Source organism: Hyla sarda, chromosome 1 (genome assembly GCF_029499605.1).
Source record: "Hyla sarda isolate aHylSar1 chromosome 1, aHylSar1.hap1, whole genome shotgun sequence".
In the NCBI taxonomy this organism is placed as follows: domain Eukaryota; kingdom Metazoa; phylum Chordata; class Amphibia; order Anura; family Hylidae; genus Hyla; species Hyla sarda.
Window position 1 is genome coordinate 72886313 of NC_079189.1, and position 21550 is coordinate 72907862.

A 21550-nucleotide genomic window follows, 5' to 3' on the forward strand; every position below is an offset into this window, starting at 1 on the left:
GGTAGTTCAGAGATGCTGATCGGGACATACACGGCAAAATCGCGGTTCCCAATCAAGTCCATAACTGTGCGTTTAATACCATAAAAGTCATAAAAGATCAAAAAGTCCCATTAAAATAAAACTACAGATCATGGCGCAAAAAATTTGCCCCCATAGAGCCCCGTATATGGAAAAATAAAAAAGTTATAGGGGTCAGAAGATGACAATTTAAAATATGCTAATTTTGGTGCATGTAGTTATAATTTTTTTAAGTAGTAAAATAAAACCTATATAAATTAGGTATCCTTGTGACCGTATGGACCTACAGAATAAAGGTAAGGTGTCATTTTCACTGAAAATTGCTCTGTGTATTAACAGAAGCCCCCAAATTTCACCCCTCCCTCAAATATATATTTTTTGATTTTGCGGTAGATTTTGTAATTAAATGACTGATGTCATTACAGAGTACAATTGGTGATGCAAAAAACAAGCCCTCATATGAGTCTGTAGGTGCAAAATTGAAAGCGTTTTAAAAACCAAAAAATGGCCTGGTCCTTAAAGGGGCACTTCCGTGGAAAACTTTTTTTCTTTTAAATCAACTGGTGCCAGAAAGTTAAACAGATTTATAAATCACTTCTATGAAAAAATCTTAATCCTTCCAATACATTTTATGGGCTGTATACTACAGAGAAATCCAAAAAAGAAATGCATTTCCTCTGATGTCATGACCACAGTGCTCTCTGCTGACCTCTGCTGTCATTTTAGGAACTGTCCAGAGCAGGAGAAAATCCCCATGGCAAACATATGCTGCTCTGGACAGTTCCTAAAATGACAGCAGAGGTCAGCAGAGAGCACTGTGGTCATGACATCAGAGGAAATGTATTTCTTTTTTTCACGGGAGTACCCCTTTAAGGGGTTAACGCAGCAGAATTTCCGCGACGGGCATCCAGCTGAGAAAATGTTACTTTCCGCATTCCACCAAAATACAAGACCAGAATTCTGCGGCAGGATCCCATTGAAGTCAATGGGGCTTGAATTCCAGCAGAATTCTGTGTTCTAAGACCAAAGAAATTCTGCTGCAATTTTGCTTTGCTGAACAGAATTTGTGCAGAATTCCGCCTTGTGAGCATAGTCTTATACTGATGAATGTTTGCAACTAGATGTAAATATTCTCTGTTCGGTTTACTGATCGGGGTTACTCCAGCCTTCTTCTGGATCAACACTGCAGTATAATAGGATGAACTGGTTGGACGTATGCATCTTTGGAGTTTCAGACGATATTACTATGGTTGCTGACGATTCCTTTTAGAGATGAGTGAACTTACAGTAAATTTGATTCGTCACAAACTTCTCGGCTTGGCAGTTGATGACTTTTCCTGCATAAATTAGTTCAGCTTTCAGGTGCTCCCGTGGGCTGGAAAAGGTGGATACAGTCCTAGGAGACTCTTTCCTAGGACTGTATCCACCTTTTCCAGCCCACCGGAGCACCTGAAAGCTGAACACATTTATGCAGGAAAAGTCATCAACTGCCGAGCCGAGAAGTTTGTGACGAATCGAATTTACTGTAAGTTCGCTCATTTCTAATTCCTTTATATCATTGATTGCAGTGTTAAAGCAGTACATTAGAGATGACCGTACTTACAGTATTGCGGTACTTGGATCTCTCTGGACACCTTCCAATATTCCAGTGATTAAATATTGGGCCACATTGATCGAAGCTTCAATATGGCCGCCTTCAGAAGCTTTTAACATGAATTCATAGGCTTGAGTCTGAAAGAGAACACAAAGGAATTATTTTTGTATTTTGACTTGGGCTATAGGGTCAACATGAATGTACAGCTACTATCTAGAGACCTATCTGTTGAAAAACTACAACTCCCAGCATGCCCGGACAGCCAAAGGCTGTCCGGGCATGCTGGGAGTTGTAGTTTTGCAAACAGCTGGAGGCACCCTGATTGGGAAACACTGATCTAGAACGATGGACTATTTTCAGTCAAATATTTTCGTCTAGCACACTATTTTACAGTTTCTATAGACATAACAATTTACATTAAAAATGTCAATTTCTATGTGAATACATTGTATTTTGTATCTCACCCCAATTCTCAGTCACAATTCACAATTCTCTCACAAGCCTCTTTTGCAGTCTTTTTAATGGGACTGTCCAACCAAAATGTTGACTGTTGCAACTATACAGGGTCTGGTGTTAAAGGGGAACTCCACTGGAAAACATTATTTTTTTAAATCAACTGGTGCCAGAAAGTTAAACAGATTTGTAAATTACTTAAAAAATTCAAAAATCTTAATCCTTCCAGTACTTATCAGCTGCTGTTATGATCCACAGGAAGTTCTTTTCTTTTTGAATTTCCTTTCTGTCTGTGCTCTCAGCTGACACCACTGTCCATTTTAGGAACTGTCCAGAGCAGTATAGGTTTTCTATGGGGATTTGCTCCTACTCTGGACAGTTCCTATAATGGACAGAGGTGTCATCAGAGAGCACTGTGGTCAGGCAGAAAGGAAATTCAAAAAGAAAAGAACTTCCTGTGGATCAAACAGCAGCTCATAAGTACTGGAAGGATTACCATTCTTTTGTAGAAGTAATTTACAAATCTGAAAAAACTATGTAGGTGTGTGCAGCTCACAACTATTACGCACCGAGGTCAAACTGGGCAAGCAACTATACCTTAATTGCTATCGTTACACTTTTCCAACAGAATTCACACACCACTTTATACTTAGTACTGCTCTCTAGGCGAACCGATCCATTGAATCCATTTATGCTTTTTATTATTATCTATCAATGTGTTAAGGGGTGGGATTTGTGCCTATATAAAACAACTGATGATTTATGGCAACTATCATGACTACTGAGGAAAGGGTTACATTATACAACCCTGAAACGCGTCTAGTCGTTATCTACTGGCATAGTAGTACTTGAACTGTGCCTAAATTTTATGGCCAGTTACCTTTTATGAACTGTACCATCATTAGCGCTCTTACTCTGCTACCTACCCGGTTCAGCAGTTCAGATCCATTCCGGTGTAACCATCCTGGTGCAGCCATCCCGGCTCTGACGTCAGACGTCGGCACCACGAGGTGAACATCCAGTCCTCCAGTACATGGTCCTGTCTACCAACTAGCAAAGCGGTGAGGAACACCAACTCCAGCACACGCCAGCGCCAGCAGTCCCCGGACACCACTCCGATCTTCGGCGCCTGCCAGCGCCTCAGCCGACAGCGACTGCCACCACGCTCAGATCCTACTGGACCAGGCTCACAATTGGAAGCACCGCACAGAGAACTGTGCACACCACGGACACTCAGCCATTGCGGGAGCAATACTCATCGCCTGAGTTACCATTTACAGACCGGTAACAATTTCTAATATTACAGACTGTTTGCTACTGTATCTAAAAGGGACATATCTACCCTAAATATCTAGAAGAGCAACTCTTTAATATATATTTGTATGGTACAGATCTTACTCTGCTATTTTATTTTATTATCCTATGCCAAGTTTATAGTTTTAATTACTATTGCCTAAATACATTGTTAGGTTGCCTTTTAATATGTATGTTCTTCTCACAAGGGCCCTGTGAGAAGTGTCGATCTTATCTATATTTTATAATAAATGATAATTATTATTGAAGCACGATCCACGTATATCCATTTTTATTTACTCACCTAGAAGGTCCGGGCTACATTGTATTTTTTAATTTACAAATCTGTGTAACTTTCTGGCACCAGTTCATTTAAAAAAAAATATGTATGTTTTCCAGTGGAGTACCCCTTTAAGTTTACACTTTCCAGGACGCAAACGAAAATGGTAAATGTTTCGGCATACAGAAGTAATAGTAGAATTTAAATCTTTTTCTAATCTGAGTCTATGTAGAATAAAAGGTGTGAAGTCATACTTACTTCATTGGCACCAACCTCCCCGGGGTAGGTGCCGTATAGATGCATCACTCCAAGGTTAAATGCTGCATCTGCATTCCCCTTGTCATAGGCTTTGCTCCAATATTTCACAGCTCTGACATAGTCTTTCCGGAAATTATGGTAATACCAACCCAAGCCATTCAGAGCTTCAACTTGTCCCTGGGCGCAAGGAGAAAAACAATAAACTATTGTTAAAAAAAAAAAATAAAATAAAATATATATATATATATATATATATATATATATATAGATATAGATATATATATATATATATATATATATATATATATATATATACACACACACACACACTAGCTGAGTACCCGGCGTTGCCCGGTTTTTCCTTCCTAATCCTTGTTGGGGAGGAAAATAAACAAAGGAGGAAGCTTTTGACTTCATATGCAGTCCTCATATATTGTTGTCATATCCCGACCTCCTATCACGTCCTCATATATTGTTGTCATATCCCGACCTCCTATCACGTCCTCATATATTGTTGTCATATCCCGACCTCCTATCCCGTCTTCCTATCTCGACCTCCTGTCCCGAACTCCTATCCCGTCCTCGTATCCCGTCCTGCTATCCCGACCTCCTATCCCGTCCTCCTATCCCGTCCTCCTATCCCGTCCTGCTATCCCGACCTCCTATCCCGACCTCCTATCCCGACCTCCTATCCCGAGCTCCTATCCCGAGCTCCTATCCCGTCCTCCTATCCAGTCCTCCTTTCCCGTCCTCCTATCCCGTCCTCCTATCCCGTCCTCCTATCCCGTCCTCCTATCCCGTCCTCCTATCCCGACCTCCTATACCAACCTCCCATCCCGTCCTCCTATCCCGACTCTTAATATGTGTACCAGGTATTGAAATATCTCCAGCCGTACGGAAATTATATGGGAAAATACATTTCCCATTGATTTGCATGGGACTTTAAACAAAAACCCCGACCCTCACAAATGGGGGTAGTAAAGGGTTAAATTAACTATCCTATATTTTAAGTGGACATATAAGTAACATGTGACCAAGTATTATCGAAATATCTCCAGCCGTTTGGAAGTTATGCAGGAACATATATTTCCCATTGACTTGCATGGGACTTTAAATATAAACCATGCCCCTGGCAAATGGGGGTGAGTAAGGGTTAAATCACCTATCCTATGTTTGTTGTTGACATATAAGTAACATGTGTGCCAAGTTTCATGTTAATATCTTTGAAAGTTTTTGTGGAACATACATACATACACACACGTTGAGTTTTATATCAATACTAGCTGAGTACTAGTGTTGAGCGGCATAGGCCATATTCGAATTCGCGATATTTCGCAAATATATGGCCGAATATTCGTCATATATTCGCTAAATTCGCATATTCGTAATATCCGCGTTTTATTTGCGCATATGCGAAAATTCACACAAACAAAAATCCGCATATGCAAAAAATTCGCATATGCGAAAGTTAGCATAAACGAAAATTAGCAAATGCGAAAATTAACATAAGCTAATTTTCACATATGCGAAAATTCATACGCCAGTCTCACACAGTAGTATTTGAGCCTTCTTTACACCACACAAGCTGGAAGCAGACGGGTGATCACTGTGATGTGTACTGTGAAAAAAATATATATATATTCGTAATTGCGAATATATAGTGCTATATTCGCGAATATTCACGAATTTGCGAATATGCGATATTCGCGAATAAAATTTGCATTGCGAATATTCGCCAGCAACACTACTGAGTACCCGGCGTTGCCCGGTTTTTCCTTCCTAATCCTTGTTGGGGAGGAAAATATACAAAGGAGGAAGCTTTTGACTTCATATCCCGTCCTCATATATTGTCATATCCCAACCCCATATCCCGACCTCCTATCCCATCATCATATCCCATCCTCCTATCCCGTCCTCCTATCCCGTCCTCCTATCCCGTCCTCCTATCCTGTCCTCCTTACCCGTCCTCCTTACCCGTCCTCCTTACCCGTCCTCCTTACCCGTCCTCCTTACCCGTCCTCCTTACCCGTCCTCCTATCCCGTCCTCCTATCCCGTCCTCCTATCCCGTCCTCCTATCCCGTCCTCCTATCCCGTCCTCCTATCCCGTCCTCCTTTCCCATCCTCCTTTCCCGTCCTCCTTTCCCGTCCTCATATCTCGACCTCCTTTCCTGTCCTCCTTTCCCGTCCTCCTTTCCCGTCCATCTATCCCGTCCTCCTATCCAGTCCATCTATCCCGTCCTCCTATCCCGTCCTCCTATCCCGACCTCCTATCCCGTCCTCCTATCCCGACCTCCTATCCCGACCTCCTATCCCGTCCTCCTATCCTGACCCGTAATATGTGTACCAGTTATTGAAATATCTCCAGCCGTACGGAAGTTATATGGGAACATACATTTCCCATTGATTTGCATGGGACTTTAAACAAAAACCCTGAGTTTTCATGTTAATATCTTTAGCCGTTTGGACGTGATGCTGGAACATACACACATACATACACACATACATACATACACACACACACACACATACATACATACACACATACATACACACATACATACACACATACATACACACATACATACACACACACACACACACACACACACACACACATACATACACACATACATACATACATACACACACACACACACATACATACACACATACATACATACACACACACACGTTGAGTTTTAAATATATCAATATATATAAAACTCAACGTGTGTGTGTATGTATATATGTATATGTATGTGTGTATGTATGTGTGTATGTTCCAGCATCACGTCCAAACGGCTAAAGATATTAACATGAAACTTGGCACACATGTTACTTATATGTCAACAACAAACATAGGATAGGTGATTTAACTCTTACTCACCCCTATTTGCCAGGGGCGGGGTTTATGTTTAAAGTCCCATGCAAGTCAATGGGAAATATATGTTACTGCATAACTTCCAAACGGCTGGAGATATTTCGATAATACTTGGTCACATGTTACTTATATGTCCACTTAAAATATAGGATAGTTAATTTAACCCTTAACTACCCCCCATTTGTAAGGGTCGGGGTTTTTGTTTAAAGTCCCATGCAAATCAATGGGAAATGTATGTTCCCACATAACTTCCGTACGGCTGGAGATATTTCAATACATGGTGCACATATTACGGGTCGGGATAGGAGGTCGGGATAGGAGGTCGTGATAGGAGGTCGTGATAGGAGGACGTCATAGGAGGACGGGATAGAAGGACGGGAAAGGAGGACGGGAAAGGTGAACGGGAAAGGTGAACGGGAAAGGAGGTCGAGATATGAGGACGGGAAAGGAGGACGGGAAAGGAGGACGGGATAGGAGGACGGGATAGGAGGACGGGATAGGAGGACGGGAAAGGAGGACGGGATAGGAGGACGGGAAAGGAGGTCGAGATAGGAGGACGGGAAAGGAGGTCGAGATAGGAGGACGGGAAAGGAGGTCGAGATAGGAGGACGGGAAAGAAGGACCGGAAAGGAGGTCGAGATATGAGGACGGGAAAGGAGGACGGGATAGGAGGACGGGATAGAAGGACGGGATAGGAGGTCGGGATAGGATGTCGGGATAGGATGACGGGATAGGATGACGGGGTAGGAGGTCGGGATATGACAACAATATATGAGGACGGGATATGAAGTCAAAAGCTTCCTCCTTTGTTTATTTTCCTCCCCAACAAGGATTAGGAATGAAAAACCGCTTACCCCAGTTGGTAGGATAAACCTGATTAAAATAATAGTAACACCACAACTATTATACCTCTTGCAAAATACGCCTATTTGGTTGCCAACCGTATTGTTTAAGCGTATCGACTCCCAATTAAGGGAGTTGATTTGGAATGGCAGAAAGCCAAAACTAAAATTGTTAAACCTGCAACGTCCAAAGCACGAGGGGGTCTTGCTCTCTCAAATCCCTGGGCTTATTTCCTGGCTGCTCAATGCAAACATTTCGAATACTGGGATAGGTACAATCCCAATAGCAGTTCATTCTTGATTTTATCCAGGTTCTTGTCAACTAGGAATATATTAGGCTATCTGGAGAATGGAACTGGAATAAACACCAAACCCCTTCTCCCTACTATTTTTTTAATGGATAAGACCTGGTGTAAAGTCAAACAGATCTGTGAGATAGCAAAGATACATCAATATACCCCTTTATGGGGAAAGAGTAAACTTATGGAGTTGGGAAAATTACAGGCGTTTGATAAGTGGAAACAGGCAGGCGTGCTATGAGTATCAGATTTATATTATAAAGGTGTTGTAAAATCCTTTCAACAGCTTAGAGAGGACTTCCAGTTGCCTCAGGCTTTCCACTATCAATACCTTCAAATACAGTATGCATTACATGCCCAAAATAAACAGATACCCTTAGAAATTAAGACTGAGCCTATCCTAGATTTAATTGTGGGTAGAGATGGTGCCAACGGGGTGATATCAAAGATATATCAAAGTCTGATGGTACACACTCTTCAGGTGTATAGTGTCCCTGCTTTTTCTAAATGGCAAATAAGTTTAGGCTTGGATCAAGCCGCATGGAGATCGGTTTTGGATTCTGTAACTTTACAGTCGTTAGGAGAGGGCCCTCGGCTATCTCAGTTATATATCCTATATAGAGCCTATCAAACCCCCTACATGGTAGCTAAATATGGTGCAGGTTTAGATTCCAAATGTCCGCGTTGCCTTGCTAGTGACGCAGACATTAAGCATATGTTTTGGAATTGCCCCGTGATACAGAGTTATTGGAGGCTAATATTGGAACTTATTGAGCAAAAAACTAAAGTTAGATATAAAAATCTGTGTCTTGGGTTGTGTTGATATCTGTGGGCCAGGCCAATTTATGCAAATAATTCTAAGCAGATTGTTATTTAACGCTAGAGTTCTTATAGCTAGGAACTGGAAAGAAGCAAAAGCTCCAACTATAGAGGAATTCAGATTAAAAATGGAGAGAGTTATATCCTGGGATCGGGCAATTTATCTTAAGGGAGGATGTAGTGATCTGTTTTCTCAAATCTGGTCAGGCTGGCTTAATGATGCCTAATATCTGGGTTTTTTTTTGTTTTTTTTTTTCCGTGGCACTGGGTGGAAGGGGTGGGGGAGTGACGTATGGAGTGGGTATGTACATAGGTAACTATTAGACAGGCATCCTTGGGGTTCTATAATGTTAATGAGTAATATAAAGAGGTATAGGATAATAAATAGAACCCTAAATTGTATATGTGGGGTGAAAGTTTCCCCCTCCCCCCTTTTTTTGTATAACTGTTTGTAATTTTGTTTGTTCTGTTTTGTGATAAAAATAAAAAATGTTGTATTAAAAAAAAAAGGAAGGAAAAACCGAGTACTTAGCTAGTAGATATATAAAACTCAACGTGTGTGTGTATGTATGTGCCACAAAAACTTCCAAACGGCTAAAGATATTAAAATGAAACTTGGCACACATGTTACTTATATGTCAGCAACAAACATAGGATAGGTGATTTAACCCTTACTCACCCCCATTTGCCAGGGGCGGGGTTTCTGTTTAAAGTCCCATATAAGTCTATGGGAAATATATGTTACTGCATAACTTCCAAACGGCTGGAGATATTCCGATAATACTTGGTTACATGTTACTTATATGTCCACTTAAAATATAGGATAGTTAATTTAATCCTTAACTACCCCCATTTGTGAGGGTCGGGGTTTTTGTTTAACGTCCCATACAAATCAATGGGAAATGTATGTTCTCACATAACTTCTGTATGGCTGGAGATATTTCAATACCTGGTACACATATTACAGGTCGAGATATGAGGACGGGATGGTAGGTCGAGATAGGAGGTCGAGATAGGAGGTCAAGATAGGAGGTCAAGATAGGAGGACGGGATGGTCGGGATAGGAGGACGGGATATGAGGACGGGATAGGAGGTCGGGATAGGAGGTCGGGATAGGAGGTCGGGATAGGAGGTCGGGATAGGAGGTCGGGATAGGAGGTCGGGATAGGAGGACGGGATAGGAGGACGGGATAGGAGGTAGAGATAGGAGGACGGGATAGGAGAACTGGTAGGAGGTCAAGATAGGAGGTCGAGATAGGAGGACGGGATAGGAGGTCGAGATAGGAGGACGGGTTAGGAGGTCGGGATAGGAGATCGAGATAGGAGGACGGGATAGGAGGACGGGATAGGAGGACGAGATAGGAGGTGGAGATAGGAGGTGGAGATAGGAGGTGGAGATAGGAGGTGGAGATAGGAGGTGGAGATAGGAGGTGGAGATAGGAGGACGGGATAGGAGGACGGGAGAGGAGGTTGAGATATTAGGACGGGATAGGAGGTCGCGATAGGAGGACGGGATAGAAGGACGGGATAGGAGGACAGGATAGGAGGTCGGGATAGGAGGTCGAGATAGGAGGACGGGATAGGAGGTCGGGGTATGAGGACGGGATATGGGGTTGGGATATGACAACAATATATGGGGATGGGATATGAAGTCAAAAGCTTCTTCCTTTGTTGATTTTCCTCCCCAACAAGGATGAGGAAGGAAAAACCGGGCAACGCCGGGTACTCAGCTAGTATATAGATATACATATATAATGTAACTTTTCACTGCCACTTAGTCTAGCCCCGATTTCCTTCTATTCAGAACCAAGAATTTTACAAATGCCAACAACGAGGAAGAAATGGTCTTCCTTATTAAGTCTGAAACAATGCATTAATAGGTTATAGGTAAGAAACTAAAAGACAAACATTAGAAAAAACTAACATTGAGGGCTAAGCCTTAACCCTTTAGTGACCAAGCCAATTTGGGCTTTAAAGCGTTACTGTAGTTCGAAACATCTTTTGTTAATTTAATACTTCCCTAAAAACTAAGCATTTTCCTAAGTTACTTCATAAAAAATGTTATTGCTAAAGATGTGAAATAAATGTTTAAAAATATGGCCACTAGGGGTCTCTGTCTCTTTAATTTTGAAAACGAACCCTGGTATCTAGGGCTCTTTAGTCCTGACAACTACCAAGAAAAGGACCGAAATTTTTAAGGGAGGGGGAGTGGGGGTGTGGTTTTCTTCTCCGTGCGCTATTAACCCTTTAGATGCGGCTTTCAAAGTTGATCACCGCGTTTAAAGTGAATGTAAACTACTCGCGGCTAGCTCAGTGGGCTGTTCGGCACAGTCACGCCGAAATCATGACGTTCCGAATAGCTGGAGCAGACAAAAAGGACCCCTACCTTCCTCCTTTGTGTCCGATAGCCGAATGACTGCTCCGTGCCTGAGATCCAGGCATGGGAAGTCAAGCGGCAAAATCATTGATCAATGTTATCCTATGTGATAACAATGATCAATGTAAAAGATCAGTGTGTGCAGTGTTATAGCCCCTATGGGAAAAAAAAAGTGGGGAAAAAAAAGTTAACAAAGATCATTTAACCATTTAATCATTTTAAAAAAAAAAAACAGTGTAAATAAAAATAAACATATGTGATATTTCTGCGTGCGGAAATGTCTGAATCATAAAAATATATCATTAATTAAACCGCACGGTCAATGGCGTACACGCAAAAAAATTCCAAAGTCCAAATAGCGTATTTTTGGTCACTTTTTATATCATGAACAAATAAATAAAAAGCGATCGAAAAGTCCGATCAATACAAAAATGGTACCGCTAAAAACTTCAGATCACGGTGCAAAAAAATATGAGCCCTCTTAGTGCCCTGTATGCGGATGAAAAAAAAAGTTAAAGGGGTCAGAAGATGACAATTTTTAACGTATTAATTTTCGTGCATGTAGTTATGATTTTTTCCAGAAGTACGACAAAATTAATCCTATACAAGTAGGGTATCATTTTAATAGTATGGACCTACAGAATAAAGAGAAGGTATAATTTTTACTGAAAAATGTACTGCACAGAAACGGAAAACCCAAAAAATTACAAAATGGCGTTTTTCTTCAATTTTGTCGCAGAATTATTATTTTTTTCATTTCACCCTAGATTTTTGGGTAAAATGATTGATGTCATTACAAAGTAGAATTGGTGGCACAAAAAATAAGCCATCATATGGATTTTTGAGTGCCAAATTGAAAGAATTATTATTTTATAAAGGTAAGGAGGAAAAAAATGAAAATGCAAAAAGGAAAAACCCTGAGTCCTTAAGGGGTTAATGGCACAATTTTGGGGTTCATATAACTTTTTGAATAAATTTTATAAAAATTTTTTTTAGGTAGTCTTTATTTCTATTTACACCATTGACCATGCTCTCAAAATACCTACATAATTTTATTATCTTGGTCAATACCATTTCAGCAATGCTAAATATATACAGTATATATATATATTTATTTATGAACATTTTTACGTTTTTGCAGTTTGCCACAATAGAACACTCTCTATTAAAAAAGGGGCTCTATATCCTAAGACCCATATCCTTTTTTGTATTTTTTTTTTTTTACAAGACTGGATGAGGGCTTGTTTTTTGTGGAAAGATTTGTAATTTTTTATTAGTATAATTTTTGGGTACATATGACTTTTTAATTGCTATATTTTCTGTTTATTGGCAGACGGCTAACAAAATACTACCCTTTTACAGCGTTCACAATGAGGGGTAAATAACGATACATTTTTAGAGTTTGAGTGGTTTATGGTCATTTGGGTGTATAGGGTTTTTTTTTTTTCATTATTTTAAAAATTATTTCTACATGTACTGTATATCCTTTTGGGTTGGTTGAGTGGTGGAATCCTTTCGTATTATTTCAGGAGAAGTATCATGGGGAAAAATGTATCCCTTATACAAAGGATAGGGAATAAGTGTTGGATCGCAAGGGGTCTGACCACTGGGACCTGCCATGATCTCCTGTATGGGGCCCCGGCTCTCTCCAGGGGTGGTGTGTCACTGCCTTCGTGCAAAGTGGGGGACATGCCCCTCCATATATCACTATGTATTTCTGTATGGGGGAGCTGAAGATAGGCGAAAAGGCTATCATGCAGGGAGTGTGATGCACCACTCCTGGGGACCACCGTACAGGAGATTGTGGGGGGTTCCAGCAGTCGGACTCCCTGCGATCTTAAACTTATCCTTTGGATAGGGGATACGTTTTTTTCCCATGATATATCTCCTTTAATAACTGGTGCCACTAGGGGACTTTCCCAAGTCATCTAACGATCGCTTATATAATACACTGTACTACTTCAGCATTATGCTTACAGACAATAAATACAGCCATGTATACAGGCACTTACATGGTAGGCCTGGGGACTTCAGAAGACCCCTGGTTGACATAAAAAAAATCAGCATCCAGGAATCATGTTGCTCAGCTGTCGATGAGTTGACAGAGCCCCACAGTTCAGTTAAATTCTGTGGTCATGATTTAACTGTAGCATGGAAGGGGTTAAACTGCCAGAAACGGAGCCTGCACCATGTAAAAGACAATCTCCAATGCGGCCTATTGTAGGTACTCGTTGTGCTGCTGACAGACTTTGCTTATGTGCATCATGCCTCGAGGAACCCATACACAAAAGAAAAATGTATCTAAACCCACTCATCTTGGCGGTAGCGGCCAACTCTCAAATGTGTGTGGCGGCCGCCCAAATCCCCCCGACAGAGGAAGTTGGGGAGAGAAGAATCAGGCATACTGAATTTGAACTGCACAGTCCTTTTGTTCTCTGAGAACAATCACCGTTGATAATATATAAATGCTCAGCCAAGCCAAATGTTCATGTATGGAGGGATCGGCAGAGACAACTGCCATCCTGAGCAAACATAAGGCCGACAGGGATTTAAATGAACTGGTGCCAGAAAGTTACACAGATTTGTAAATTACTTTACAGATTTGTAAATGAAAAAAATCTTAATCCTTCCAGGACTTATCAGCTGCTGTATACTACAGAGGAAGTTGTGTAGTTCTTTCCAATCTGACCACAGTGCTCTCTGCTGCCACCTATGTCCATGTCAGGATCTGTCCATAGCAGAAGTAAATCCCTATAGTAACCCTCTCCTGCTCTGTAAAGTTCCTGACAAGGACAGAGGTGGCAGCAGAGAGCACTGTGGTCTGATTGTAAAAAAAATATCATACAGCAGCTGATAAGAACTTGAATATTTTTAAATAGACATCTTTTACAGTGATGTATAACTTTCTGGCACCAGTTTATTTAACATTTTTCCCCTGGAGTACCCCTCTAAAGGGGTAGTCCGGCCCTAATACATCTTATCCCCTATCCAAAGGATAGGGGATAAGATGTCTGATCGCGTGGGTCCCGCTTCTGGGGACCCCCGCGATCTGTCATTGTGCACCACCTTTTCGCCCCCTCAATGCAAGTCTAATGGAGATGTCCGCCACCAGACATCTTATCCCCTATCCTATTGGGGATAAGGGGATAAGATGTATTAGGGCCGGAGTACCCCTTTAAAGCTTTCTATCTTTCTATACACATTATGGGCAGGATTTATCAAAATAATAAATTTCCCTCTACAACTTTTTATCGTACAAAGAATAAAATTCTTTCTATTTGTCATTATCACCTTTGCGGCAGATTTCTTCATTAGTTTCAAGGCCAGTTTCTCGTTCTTAGGAACACCATCCCCCTAAAAAACAACAGGGAAACTTGAAAACACATTATTATTATTAAAACCAGTTTTTTAGTCTCACTGCTCTTAAAGAATCCCCATCTGTGATGATGGTGAAAACTGCCTTCCTTTAGACATAGAGGCCTAGATGGTTACAGGCCTAGAAATATAAAGATCACTAGAAGATCTCTGTACTGTCCATTATATACATGTACATTGTGGGAAAAAAAATTCCAAATTAAATAACCCCAAAGATTGATAACCTGTCCTGGTACTGTAATCCTCCCATTTCCTTCTGATCACGCTCCTCTGCACCCTCTACAGTCCAACCATAGACTTTCCCAAGATCCCTCAGTTGTGTCATATTGCCCGTGTCTGTGTTATCACCTTATAGAGCTTAGGATCATTGGTGGATTGACTACTCTGTAATCTTCAGAAGAAGAGGACCCATTACTGTGATACCCCACTAGTAACAGTCACCACCAAATCAGATATACCATTTAGAACCCCCTTTGTTTCCTAACCCATTTCTATGTTTTTTAGCCTAGTCCTAGACATTATTATTTTGGGCACCAATTGCCTTTGAAAAGTCAAGAACGATAACATCTAAAGCTTTATTCATGTACTTAACACTATGTAAGTAAGGCCAAAAAATATTACAGAATGGTAATAATGGCAAATCTTCAATCACCAGCCACATGTAGACTATGTAGACAAGGGATTCTTATGTACAGATGCAATCCTGTCTATGTCTATTGGGAGAAGCACCAAAAACACTGCAATTTTCTGATCGCTTTCTTCTGTATTTGACTATGGATTTTGACTAGCTGACCTTCCTGTTCAACCCATTTATAACTCAACCACAACTGATCTACCACTAAATGTATTAAAGGTGTACTCCGGTGGAAAACTTTATTTATTTATTTTAAATCAACTGGTGCCAGAAAGTTAAACAGATTAGTAAATTACTTCTATTAAAAAATCTTAATCCTTCCAGTACTTATTAGCTACTGAATACTACAGAGGAAATTATTTTCTTTTTAGAACACAGAGCTCTCTGCTGACATCACGAGCACAGTGCTCTCTGTTGACATCTCTGTCCATTTTAAGAACTGTCCAGAGTAGGAGAAAATCCCCATAGCAAACATATGCTGCTTTGGTCAGTTGCTAAAATGGACAGAGATGTCAGCAGAGAGCACTGTGCTCGTGATGTCAGCAGAAAGCTCTGTGTTCCATAAAGAAAAGAGTTTCCTCTGTAGTATTCAGCAGCTAATAAGTACTGGAAGGATTAAGATGTTTTAATAGAAGTAATTTACAAATCTGTTTACGGTAACTTTCTGGCACCAGTTGATTTAAAAAAATAAAAATAAATAAAATAGGTTTCCATCGGAGTACCCCTTTAACTCTACACACATTGGCCCTCATTTACTAAGAAAATCGGGTTGTAAGTCTATGTTGCTTTTTTACCCGACTGCTTTTTTCCCCTGGTATTTATTATTATGTCGCACGTGGGTTTTGTAGGTTTTGGTTTCCAACTCCTCTGAGCTGTCGGGAAAAAATCCACAACAATTCAACAAATTCGGGTTGGAAACTTTAATAAATACGTGGGAAAGCTCAGAAATGTCGGGTTACGCCCCTTTTTCGGGTTTGGGAGAATCCACATCGGGTCCGTCGGGAAAAAATGTCGCATAGTGTCGCAGACTGGCGCACGAGGTCTGCGACATGGCGCAGACAAAGATGCGCCAAAAAAACCCGACAAAAGAGGTCGGGTTTAGAATAGTAAATGAGGGCCATTGTGGATCATTAATCCCATTTTGGATTAAAAGCCTTCTACATGGTGCTCCTCCATCTCCTCTTCTTTTCTGGAATGTTTACTGACTAGATATAAGTCTGGGCCCCTTGTAATTCGGAAGACCCCCTCTTCATTTGACCTCAGACTGCCTTGTGACTTTACTGCGTTTGACCTCAGACACTAAATTCTCTGTTCAGACTAACTCTGTTTGTATGGATTTGATCCAGCATCCCCATAAATAAAGTAAAGGGAAAAGAGGGTGCTAGGATTCAAATGTGCAGTGCAATGTAGTTGTTTCTTTAGGTAACTCAGAACCAGGTTAGTTCCAGTAAGACACGATACCTTAAATAACAGGACAGCATAGTCATACATCAACACTGGTTCTTCATTCTCCAGGGCTCCTCGCTCATACCACTCCATGGCTGCTCTGGTGTTCTTGGTAACACCTTGCTGACCCCAAAAAAGCATCTGTGCCAGTCTGTGCTAAATGACAAAGCATAGGCACAATTACCTTCCCCTTTTACAGCTGGTAGAACGCTTAGGGTCTATTCACACGGCAGAATTTCCGCTTGCGGAAATTCAGAAGTGTGATGAATGGGAGTGCGGAATCCCATAGAAGTCTATGGGCTTTCATTTGAGGCGGAATTCCGCAAGCGGAAATTCTGCCATGTGAATAGACCCTTAGGCTAGGTTCACACTCCAGAATTTTTCCTGGCCGGGGATTCCAGGTGCGGTTGGAGATTTAGTCGGTGCTAGGACCCCACGTGCATTGCCATCCCCATAGATAGAAATGTATTCTAGGCAGATTCCACCAAAAGAATGAGCAAGATCAACAACAATGAGCAAGAGAACGTCTGCTGCTGAAATTCTATAGTGTGTATTGCTAAAAATGGGATCTGCTGCATCAGAATTTCAAAGTAGAATTCCACTCGGAAATTCAGTAGTGTAAACCTAGGCTTAGAGTATCTTTATAATGCCAAAAGCACATCAAAATCAGCATGGAATCCGCCATGTATATTTTTGGTACAGTTTTTGATGTTTTTTTGTTTTGTTTTCAGGGTAGCTTTAATTTAAAGGGGTAGTCCAGTCGTGAAAAACGTATCCCCTATCCTAAGGATAGGGGATAAGTTTGAGATTGTCTATGTAGCCACCTGCACCATCTGCAAGATACAGTATGTAGGTTGTTCTAGCAATTCTCTAAAAATGAGGTTTAGAAAACATGTCTCAGATGCTAAAAGCAATATCACAGGTATGTCGATGTTATCCCGTCACTTTAGGGAGACACATGGAGGAGATGTGACGGGTCTACGAGTATCTGGGGTAGAAAGGGTTACTTTGGGTCCGAGGGGGGGAGATCTTAGGAATAAACTTTATAACAGGGAGGCATATTGGATATTCCTCCTTGGTACGAGGCATCCCCTCGGTTTAAATAAAAGATTAGATTTAGCTCTCACTTGCCCTTAGACCCCAAATAGATAGTCATGTTTAAATGTATTATTAACATAACTAAGAATGATACATATACAAACTAATATCTAAAAATAAATAAACATAAAATAAAAAACAAAAAATATGATACTCAAGTTACTGTTCTTGCAGATGAGTGCTTTTACCTGGCTTTTCTCAATGCAAGTTATGAATCTATGATGTAAATGTTTACACTGTTTTTTAGAATAATTCTATTGTAACAACAAATGTTTTGGGCGCACCCAGGTGTGAACTTGTTCCAAAAAATTGGTGTTTCCCAACCCGATACTCCAGCGCCATGTCTTGTATGAGAACGATTTTATGATGTGTATGGTCATGTGACCGCTATCTTGTGTATTTTAAGACGTTCATTGGGGTTACTTGTTACCTACGAGTAAGCACTCCGGTGCGAAACGCGTCAGGCTTCTGTATACTGCGTTATGCTGAAATAAAGTTCTGAGTTTTTACCTGCATACTACAGTTCTGTGCCGGACTATCTTCTTTGCTGCTAATTGTGTGAGCCGGAGGCGGTACCGGCGTGTCCGCAGCACGGACTTAGGAGCAGCTGCGGGTGTGGTGAGCGGCAATCCATTGTTGTGCATATATATATATATACACACACACACACAGTCATGGCCGTAAATGTTGGCACCCCGGAAATTTTTCAAGAAAATTAAGTTTTTCTCACAGAAAAGGATTGCAGTAACATGTTCTGCTATACAGATGTTTATTCCCTCTGTGTGTATTGGAACTAAACCAAAAAAGGGAGGAAAAAAAGCAAATTGGACATAATGTCACCAAACTCCAAAAATGGGCTGAATAATATTATTGGCACCCTTTCAATTGTGAAAAAATAAGATTGTTTCAAGCATGTGGTGCTCTTTTAAACTCAACTGGGGCACGTAATAGGTGTGGGCAATATAAAAATCACACCTGAAAGCAGATAAAAAGGAGAGAAGTTCACTTAGTCTTTGCATTGTGTGTCTGTGTGTGCCACACTAAGCATGGACAACAGAAAGAGGAGAAGAGAACTGTCTGAGGACATGAGAACCAAAATTGTGGAAAAATATCAACAATCTCAAGGTTACAAGTCCATCTCCAGAGATCTAGATTTGCCTTTGTTCACAGTGTGCAACATGATCAAGAAGTTTGCAACCCATGGCACTGTAGCTAATCTCCCTCCGTGTGGACGGAAGAGAAAAATTTATGAAAGGTGTCAACGCAGGATAGTCCGGATGGTGGATAAGCAGCTCCAAACAAGTTCCAAAGATATTCAAGCTGTCCTGCAGGCTCAGGGAGCATCAGTGTCAGCGCGAACTATCCGTCAACATTTAAATGAAATGAAACGCTATGGCAGGAGACCCAGGAGGACCCCACTGCTGACACAAAGACATAAAAAAGCAAGACTACATTTTGCCAAAATGAACTTGAGTAAGCCAAAATCCTTCTAGGAAAACGTCTTATGGACAGATGAGACCAAGATAGAGCTTTTTGGTAAAACACATCATTCTACTGTTTACCGAAAATGGAATGAGGCTTACAAAGAAAAAACACAGTACCTACAGTGGAATATGGTGGAGGTTCAAGGATGTTTTGGGGTTGTTTTGCTGCCTCTGTTACTGGGTGCCTTGAATGTGTGCAAGGGATCCTGAAATCTGAGGATTACCAACGGATTTTGGGTCGCACTATACAGTCCATTGTCAGAAAGCTGGGTTTGCGTCCGAGATCTTGGGTCTTCCAGCAGGACAATGACCCCAAATATATGTCAAAAAGCACAAGAAATGGATGGCAATAAAGGGCTGGAGAGTTCTGAAGTGGCAGCAATGAGTCCAGATCTAAATCCCATTGAACACCTGTGGAGAAATCTTAAAATTGCTGTTGGAAAAAGGTGCCTTCCAATAAGAGAGACCGGGAGCAGTTTGCAAAGGAAGATTGGTCCAACATTCTGTCTGAGGGGTGTAAGAAGCTTATTGATTGTTATAGGAAGCGACTGATTTCAGTTATTTTTTCCAAAGGGTGTGTAACCAAATATTAAAGTTAGGGGTGCTAATAATTTTGTCCAGCCCATTTTTGGAGTTTGGTGTGACATTATGTCCAATTTGCTTTTTTTTTCTCCCTTTTTTGGTTTAGTTACAATACACACAAAGGGAATAAACCTGTGTATAGCAAAACATGTGTTACTGCAATCCTTTTATGTGAGAAATACTTCCTTTTGTAGAAAAATTTCAGGGGTGCCAACATTTACGGCCATGACTGTATACATATATTTCCCTGGGGTACCCCCTTAAAGGAAAACTTTAAGCCTGTTCACTCACACTAAACCCAATACACTGTTTTTTAGTGTGGGCGAACTGGAGTCCAACCAGGGGTCACTTACTTAAATATGTCCAGTAGGTCCTAAAATATGTCCCCCAGAATTATAGAAACATGTCCCCTCTGCTGAATTCCGTGGGGGTGCTTCACCGGCTCAATTTACATATTCATTATCTGTGACTCCACTTCACTAGGTCCTACTGGATATGTTTAAGTAAGTGACCCCTCATTGGACTCCAGTTCACCAACACTATAACCCAGTGTATTGGGTTTAGTGTGGGTGAAAAGGCTTTTCTTTACATGTTTACACATTTCGCTCTCAAAATGATTCTCTTTTTTGAAGTAACATATGATATTACCATACAATCGTTTCCTTTGTTATTTACATACAATGCTTGGGCTGCGTAACATCCATGTGTTGTTCCCTAGTAAACAGATATGTTGGCTGGCCCCACTATGACTTTAGAATAGAAAAGATCATCGTTGAGTGTAAAAGTCTATGTTACCTGGGCATACACGTCTCCTCTCTCTGCGTTCTGTTTAAGCCATAAAAATAGGTCATCATTTTCTCTAGTCTGCTCTTTTAATATGTCTTCATCCATTAATCTTATGGTTTCTACATATGCCTACAAGAAATGATATAGGAAAGTATTAGCCAAGACTTTAACATGGACTGACTGAGAAAAGTTTGTTTCTAAATTACACAGTACAGAGTGGTACATAGCTGTCATGCCCCCTCCCATAAACATCAATGGAGGAGGCATGGTATGATGTCACGAGCATGGAAGCCCCAGGCCAGGGACCATCCCGGGGGGTCCAAGCGACCAGACCCCTTGCAATCAGATATGTTATCCCCTATGCTTTAGATAAGGGATAACATGTCTAGGGGCGGCATACCCCTTTAAGGGCCCCAATATATTCAATAACCAGAAATAAAAAAAATACAATTATGTTAGCCATGGCTGTGTTATTTTTGCAAAAATGCCCCCCCCCCCCCAAAAAAAAAAAAAACACAAATGCTGCGAAGTGGTATTTTTTTTGTATGAAAAAAATGCAGCGCCCAGATATTAGATGAAAGCCAAAAAGGAATTATGAAGCGTCAAACTTGCTTGGCATCTTTTCCTTTGGCGTTTTTTTTCTCGTCTTCATGCTCAGAAACCAGAAGTTTTCGGGACTGGAGATGTAACATGCCACGCCCCCTTATGACATCACGTCACGCTTCCTCCATTCATGTAACGGCCATCACACCCCCTCCCATAGACATGAAGAGAGGGGGCGTGATGTTACGAGGGGGGCGTGACATTATGTCACATCTCCAGTCCCTCCAGTTTCTGAGCCTGGAGACACAGCTCAGCACATAATGCGGGTGCTGCAGGGAGATCGCGGAGGGGTCCCAGTGGCAGCCCCCCCCCCCCCCCCCCCGCGATCAGACATCTTACCCCCTATCTTTTGGATAGGGGATAAAATGTCTAAAGCCGGAATACCCCTTTAATATTAGTGCTGGATAATTTTATTCCTTACACTGAG

The 21550-nt window shown here is 41.2% G+C and overlaps 1 protein-coding gene across 4 annotated transcripts in view; it reads right to left on the minus strand.

Moving 5' to 3' along the window:
- Nucleotides 1-21550, minus strand: part of SEL1L3 (SEL1L family member 3) — a 119708-nt gene that overhangs the window by 24371 nt on the left and 73787 nt on the right. For all 4 annotated transcript variants that reach the window (XM_056555929.1, XM_056555919.1, XM_056555946.1 and 1 more), the window contains 5 exons: nt 20530-20649; nt 16586-16726; nt 14407-14469; nt 3897-4073; nt 1622-1749 (listed from right to left, as the gene is read on the minus strand). In XM_056555929.1, the coding sequence (XP_056411904.1) occupies nt 1622-1749; nt 3897-4073; nt 14407-14469; nt 16586-16726; nt 20530-20649 (629 nt within the window). The remainder of the gene's footprint in view (nt 1-1621; nt 1750-3896; nt 4074-14406; nt 14470-16585; nt 16727-20529; nt 20650-21550) is intronic.